General features: G+C 40.0%; 1 protein-coding gene across 1 annotated transcript; it reads left to right on the forward strand.

The window, feature by feature from the left end:
- The first annotated feature begins 226 nt into the window (after positions 1-226).
- Positions 227-5,880, forward strand: LOC139200075 (caspase a-like). The gene is made up of 8 exons (XM_070829305.1): positions 227-320; positions 2,169-2,453; positions 2,592-2,656; positions 3,643-3,819; positions 3,913-4,153; positions 4,292-4,462; positions 4,596-4,705; positions 4,918-5,880. Exons 1-8 carry the CDS (start codon positions 314-316, stop codon positions 5,020-5,022), a joined length of 1,161 nt encoding a protein of 386 aa, XP_070685406.1. The 5' UTR covers positions 227-313; the 3' UTR covers positions 5,023-5,880.
- The last annotated feature ends 1,692 nt before the right edge of the window (positions 5,881-7,572 follow it).

Consider the following 7,572-nt stretch of genomic DNA (forward strand, 5'->3'; position numbering starts at 1 on the left):
CATCTTGCATCTTAGATGAGCTGTTTTAAATGTGGTTTAAGATGAGCGCACACAGACGTGTACCGCAAACTGCACACTTAGGAGCAGTGGATCCCTTTTCAAAGTCCCACGTAATCAGCCCACAGCAGTAATTCAGTATTTCAGTCAGCGCGCTGTAGCGCTGATCAGCTACTCGACGTGGAACAGGAAACACCCATCACCAAAACTTATCTTCCCATTACGCGCCCGCCCTGCACACAGGCTGCTGGAAGTTGGGGAGTTTTTCAGCTTGCAGACCTCATTTTAAACAATTCTCTGACACGATATCTGAGAAATGGCAGGTAAGAGTTCACGATTTAAACTATTTTTTTCTAGCAACTTTGACTTTCGGTGTCGATCAGCCAACAAACTTACGTAAGCTGCGTTTACTGTCAGTGGTCTGAGCTATGAGGGCCGTGAGGAGGATGCGGACTAAAAATATGTTGAACAACGAAAGTGTGTCTAAGAAAAGTTTTGATGATGCTCCATTTTGTTGTGAACAACTCATTAGTTTCACTTTGCTGGAGCTCGTGCCCGCCCTAGTGTGTTGCTCCGACGATTGAGTTGTAAAAGAAAAAAAAGCAGAGAAAATAATATGATCCAGCCCTTTCAGATTATCAAAATCTAGACAAAACGTTATTTAAAAGACAGCTGTGACATGTTTCACATTATATTCATAGGTGGTCAGTTAATGTCTTTGTTCAGAGGTGGAAAAGTTTGAGTTTATGGAGCTCAAAGTGCACAGGTCAGCCCGTAAAGGTTTTTTCATTTACGAAAATCCCACATTAAGTAAATAGAGACATTGCTGATGGTCTAATTATTCATAGTGTGATGTGAGACTTTTACAAACTCTTATGTAAGTTTCCTTTTCATAAAAGGCAGGACCACAGTAGCGTTGGTTCTAAGTAGGCTTCTTCTCTGAAACTATGAGGGGAGGAAGGGCAGAGACCAGTCAAACCTCCTCTGCAATATACAAAAGCAGGGGCGAACTCAGACTGTTTGAGGGTCAGGGGCAAAAACGAGAAAAAGGGCACCAGCTGCCTGCCGGGGCACCATCAAGCAGAAAGTTATGGTGCATTTATGAAAACTATGAAGGAACACATAAATTATATAGTAAACAAAAAAAGTGTTAAACAAACCAGACTGTTTTATATTTTATATTCTTCAAAGTAGCCTCCTTTTTCTTTGATGACAGCTTTGCACACTCTTGGTTTTCCAACAGTCTTCAAGGAGTTCTGAGGTGCTGAGCACTTGTTGGCAGCTTTTCCTTCACTTTTGCGGTTGCAGTTCCTCCATGCTTGACAGTGAGAACTACACATGAACTCCTCTGAACGGTGTTTGCTACTTAAACTTTATGTGACTCTAATCTGAGGTGCTGTTAATATGCAGTTTCTAAGGCTGGTAACTCCAATGAACTTCGCCTCTGCAGCAGAAGTAACTCTTGGTCTACTTGTATTGGGGTGTGGTCCTCACGAGACCCACTTACGTCACAGCGTTTGATAGTTTTCGCAGCTGCACTTGAGGATACATTCCAAGTTCTTGAAATTTTCTATGTTGACTGACCTTCATGTCTTAAAGTAGTGATGGATGGTCGTTTCTCTTTACTTGAGTGGTTGTTGCCATAATATGGATGAGAACAGCTGTCATTCAGCGTATATAGAGCTGTGTACAAGCCATACCTCTGCTCAACACAACTGATGGTCTCAAACACATTAAGAAGGCAAGAAATTCCACAAATGAACTCTTGACGTGTTACCTGAAAACAATCCCAGGAAACAGCCTCGTACAGCTGATTGGGAGAATTCCAAGAGTGAGCAAAGCTGTCATCAAAATGTCATGAAGAATATAAAATATAAAACATAGTCTGGTTTGTTCAACCGTTTCTTTGTTCACTACATAATTCCATGTGTTCCCTCGTAGTTTTGATGTCTTCAATATTAATCTGCAACGTAGAAAATAATAAGAGTACAGAAAAACTATTGAAGGAGAAGGTGTTTTCAAACTTTTGACTGTTATTGTATATGAACGCTGAAAACAGGACTGAAAACAGAAATTTTGGAAATAGCTTTTAGGACAGCAATTTTTCTTATTCAATGTTATTACCAAAAATTTTAATTGTGCATTTCTTTGCTTCATATTCTCCCCTCTAGCTAAGGAGCTTGCCAGGGTGAGGGTTAAGTTTGTGGATAGTGTGTCCACAGAAGTTATCAGTCAACTCCTGGATGACATTTTAGAGGATGGTATCGTGAACGATGGTGAGAGAGACGCAGTACTTGAGGCGAAAAGCACGAGGGCAGAGAGAGCACGATGTGTCATTGACTTGGTGAAAAGGAAAGGAGACGAAGCCAGCAGGAAGATGATCGCTCACCTTCGGTGCAGAGATGAAACACTTTACAATGAACTGGGTCTGTCCTCCGGACAACCTGCTCAGCCAGGTGAGCTGACGTATTTCAGCTAGAGACCTTCACCCTGCTTGTGTTCAAACTGAGATTATACTTTGACACTGTCATGAATACAGGCGTGTACTGTACATGTACATTATTTTTGACCAGAAATGTTTTTGCTGTTCCCAGCTGCAGAGCCCCCGGCGAAGCAGGAACGGTCCACCACGCTCAACCCCACCACTGACGATGATGATGTTAGTCATTCATAAAAGCCATATCAAATATCCTACAGGTCTTAACTGATAGATTTACCCCAAGATATTTGTCAATAGTGGATGTGACCAAGTGGGTGAGCACAAGTCTTCTCACCACTTGTCCTTGGACAAAGTAAAGTTTTAAAGTAAAACACATTCAGTCATTTAGTTCAGTTACCCTTTATTAATTTGCAGGTTTAGATATGGGTCAATTGTTCATTCCTTTGTTATACTTAACTTTTGTTTGTTCTGGCTCACCTTGTGGGAGGAGTGTTTGAGAGGAGGCTGGCCCCGCACTTCCCCATTTTATGGTTTAGGTGATGTCAGCATGGCATCATTGGGTCAGACCATGTGGAGTTTTTTTTTTGTTTCCTTTTGACAAATGTTTGTTGTTAAAATACATAAATTGATGTTTTTTGCTTGTTTAGATTATGGGGATAAAGATCAAGGTCTAGAGGTTTGTAGTGTGTGCAGTGGTATTTTTTTATTTGCTGATTAGTTGAAATTCACTGAACAGACTGGCCCCATGCTACCAAATGGTTGCGCTGAAGTGAGCAAAGGAGGGAATTGGATTTGCTATATAAGCAGTGGGTACTTGGATGCTGGGGGAGGCTGCATTGACTGGATTGAGTCGTGAGGGCTGTGCTGTCACAGTATAGGTTTCTTTTGAGTAGCTACAGTTTAATTTGGAAATTATTTAATGGAGCACTGTAAAATAAAAGCACCTCATTGCACTCAAGAAGTCTGTGGAGTCTGTCTACCTACCACCTTCCTTGACCTGTTTGGCCGGATGACTTTACAGTGGAAACAATGGGAACAAGTAGTTTTAATGTAACAAAGTATTAAGGTGGTTCCTGTGCATCTTGCCGATGCTGTTTGACAAGTGGGAATACAAAGTCTATAGTTTACTTAGCTCCTGTAAATGATTATGTTGAGACATATGGTAAATGTTTGTCTAACTTTTGTCCTTTAAATTTATTCTTCAGATTTACCCTGTGACCAAAGAGTCCATAGGGAATCGTGTGGCCCTGCTAATCACTAATATCAAGTTTGCTAATGAGAAATTCAACAGAAATGGAGCTGAGAAAGATGAGATGAACATGGAGAAACTACTCAAAGATTTGGGATACGAGGTGGTGAAATATACAGACCTCACAGGAAAGGTACTTTATTAAAAAGGGAATTTAAAAAACATATGTTTGTCTGGTTGATTTGGTGGCACAGTAACTGTCATTTGACTTTTTGTGTTCTCACAGCAAATCGATGCTGCTCTGATGAAGTTCTCTGGACACCCAAAACTCAAAGCGACAGACAGCGTGGTGGTGGTTATCATGTCTCATGGGAAACAGGGAGCTGTCCTCGGTGTCAACCACAAACATGAGACATCTGGAGATGATGAGTTCCCCATCGACAACATTTACAAACACTTGGGCTCAGAGAAATGTCCAGCGCTGCTGAACAAACCCAAGATCATCATCATCCAGGCCTGCAGAGGAGGTGATTCACATCTATTCTTATAGATACACCAAACATCAACATACATTAATTTAGGAGTCTGCTAATGTCTTTTAGTTGTCTTTAAGGGAGTGGGGCTCTTGCACACTGTATTAAAAGTATGTATCACATGTCTTTCAGAGGACAGAGGATCAGTACTTGTTTGTGATTCTGGAAACTCAGCTGTGGTGTGTGATGATGTGGACCAGCCAGGTCCATCATCGCCTGTTAATGAGGAAAACATTGACGATGATACTGTGCGATGTGTACACCGAGAAATACACTTCTTTCCTCTGCTTTCCTGCACCCCTGGTCAGTCAGCTAAAATGTTATCAGTTCATATTCTACAGCTCAGTATGCAACAAAAGTTACAGCTACGACAAGTTAGCTTATGTAATAAAAACTATGAAATATTATTTTCTGTTTCTGTATGCTTTTTCTCCAGGCACTGTCTCATATAGACAAACAGACCGTGGTTCTCTTCTTATCCAGTTCATTGTTGAGGTTTTCAACAAATTCGCAAAGAAGGATGACATTGATGAACTTTTCCGAAAAGTAAGTTTTGCAAGTGAAAGTATGTGTTCTGGTAGTGAAATATGAATGTACAGTAGAGCAAATACTAACAACTGACATTCATCACAATGATCTAGTGGAAAGTGATCTCAACTGTGAAGCAGCAACGCCACATAGCAAGTGGTAATAATGACGTTCTTGTTTGTTAGTCTTGGATTTGTTAATCTCATACACTGTTTCCTTCAACTACACAGGTCATGCGACGCTTTGAAAAATTTTCCATTAGCAACAAAAGGCAGATGGCAACCAAAGACAGATACTCTGCAACAAGGCGGTTCTACTTCTTTCCAAACCAGTGAGACAAGACTGAGTGCTGGTGACCACACACTTGTAACCACATTTTATATTATGCCTGTAATGCTGTCTTTGGTGTTTCTTGGTGAATAGATAAAGCTTATGGATGGATTACTGATTGGTCTTACCAGGCACATGCCCAAGGGAACAGGTGCCTAAACTTTGTTTCATACTAACTGCTTCTAAATTTCTATATAGTGTGTTAAGCTTTGAATTAAGGGCATTTTTACTAACTTCTATTTAGCGGGCTGCTAAATGATGGATGTCATGCAACTCAGTGACTGATTGCCTGCACCAGGCTCCCAGTTCCTCCGCCAAATTTTAAAACCTACCTTCTTGCAAAATTATGATATATCACTGAATCTGCATATGAACAAGGCAGCATATGAAATCTTACATACTCTATCTTATGGTAAAGAGTATTATAAAATTCTTAAATGTCTCAAGACAACTCTGACATTCTGCAATCAGCCATTTTTGTGACAGTCTATAGAAATCGTGTATTATTTGGAAATGTTGAAGGGATGATTGATTTTTCCAATTTCTCACCATTTAAAAGAAATGGTGGTAGCGATTTATTAAACAGGGGCAATAATGCAGTGAAATCTATTCCAGGGTTGAGACAAGCAGCATATTGAAGTGTATGTTAGCTGTGGTAAATGTGGGTTTCTCAGATGTTGTAATTGATTTGCTCAACTAGGCTAAGTGAGCATGATTAAGCTCTTTAAAATGCATTTTATTCATATTTCAGTGTGACATTATGAGTATTTACTTACTTTGTTTTGAAATTGTGTTTTATGAAAATGTATGTTTTATGTCATGTAAGCGGCACCTACAACAGTTAAAGGTTCAGTTTAATTTTTTTTTCTTAACTTGGTCCACTTACTCCCATCAACAGTTATATGAGAAATGTTTAAATAATTGGAATAATCACATTATAAGAACACAAACAGTCATGGAAGGCAGCGAAAGAGCGGAGGAAAATTGTTATATCCCATACAGTCTGTCTATGGGATTCTCATCTATTCTAACAGATACACTAAACATCAACATAGTTGCAGTTTGGACCTGTACTGCAGGAGACCTGCTGGAGTCTGGAGATAAATCGTAGCTACAGGAGGGTGAAGGTCCCCTTCAGCAAATGTTCGACCAGACGTGGCCAGTTACTCCACTGCTTTAGCTCTCTGAGGTCAGATTAAGAATTACCAATTGGTGAATTTTCCCTCAGAGCATAGATACAGCTTGTATACTTACCTGTCACCTCTTGGAATCCAGCCATTTTCGCTTTGACGAAGACCTTGACTTTGCAAGAGTTTGATTGGAGCCAGCTATGTATTGTTTCTGCACCTGCAACTAGAAATGACTATTTCTATTTGTCTATTTGTAACTGTGAGCTTGTTCCTTATCAACATGGCAAATTAAGCCACAGCCTGCTGCTGCTGGGGGGCATCATGGAAAATAGGAACCCCATGAGTCACATTAGACTGGCCCACGAGGGCTAAAACATAGTGACAAGGTGGAGCTACTACCTGTTGCAGGTTAAGATGTGCTGACTAGTCATTTGTCATTTCTAGTGAGAGCCGGAATATGTTTTAGATGTGACTTTTAATTGCAATGCAGCATTTTAAATTTGTGATATCGCTACTTCTACATGAGTAAAAGACCTGAGCATTTCTTTCACTTCTGGTTAAGGGTACTGTAGCGACTTCAGCGAACAAGAGTCGTTGAGGGACTGAGTTTGGGCCTGCTAGTCTGACGCGCGTAACCAAAGAATTCACTGGGATTTCAAAGAATAAATTTTGCCTTTTATTTGAGAAAAAAAGATGATCAACTCATGATAAGGTGCGTAAACTCATAATCAAAGTAATCACAGCGAGCACAGGAAAATAGCGGACAACAAAAATACTGCGACCCAGCTCACCCCCTCTCTCTCCCTCAAACAATCCAAAATGAAGGTGAGTCTATTAGCCTAATATCCCCGCCCATATCCATGTGACCCGCTATCCCGCTATCCAATATAATCACAAAATAATATCATAGCCAAAACCTAACAACAATCAATATGCCCCTTAACCTTACAACAATTTACTCATGGCTCCTACACGTATGTAAAAGATTAAAGGGAGTTATTTAAACTAAAATCATAGCCGGGACAGTATTGATTTTGTCTGTGTGAAAGAATCACAGTGATTAACAGTTGTTGTCATGTGTAACAGTGATGATGAATCAAATGTGTCAATCGATTTCTATGATTACGGAGTGACAACGGAGTGATAATGGGATAAAAAAATCTGATAAATATGTGTTAATTTGAAACAAATGTAATGTTAAATCTCAGTAGGTATGTGAATAGAAGAGGAAGTAAAAGTTCTATGTGCTTTGACTATTAGGAAAGGGGAACTTCAGAGTCCAAACAGAAGCTGAAAGAAAATAAAATGCCAAAAGGACATGGTTGCCCGACAAAAGTGGGAAGTAAATCATTACGAAACAAGATGTTTCTGTCGGCACATGCTTACTCGTGTGGCTCTAATGTTGGGTGTCCAAAACAATATCTT

The sequence above is a fragment of the Pempheris klunzingeri genome, chromosome 4 (genome assembly GCF_042242105.1).
Source record: "Pempheris klunzingeri isolate RE-2024b chromosome 4, fPemKlu1.hap1, whole genome shotgun sequence".
Classification (NCBI taxonomy): domain Eukaryota; kingdom Metazoa; phylum Chordata; class Actinopteri; order Acropomatiformes; family Pempheridae; genus Pempheris; species Pempheris klunzingeri.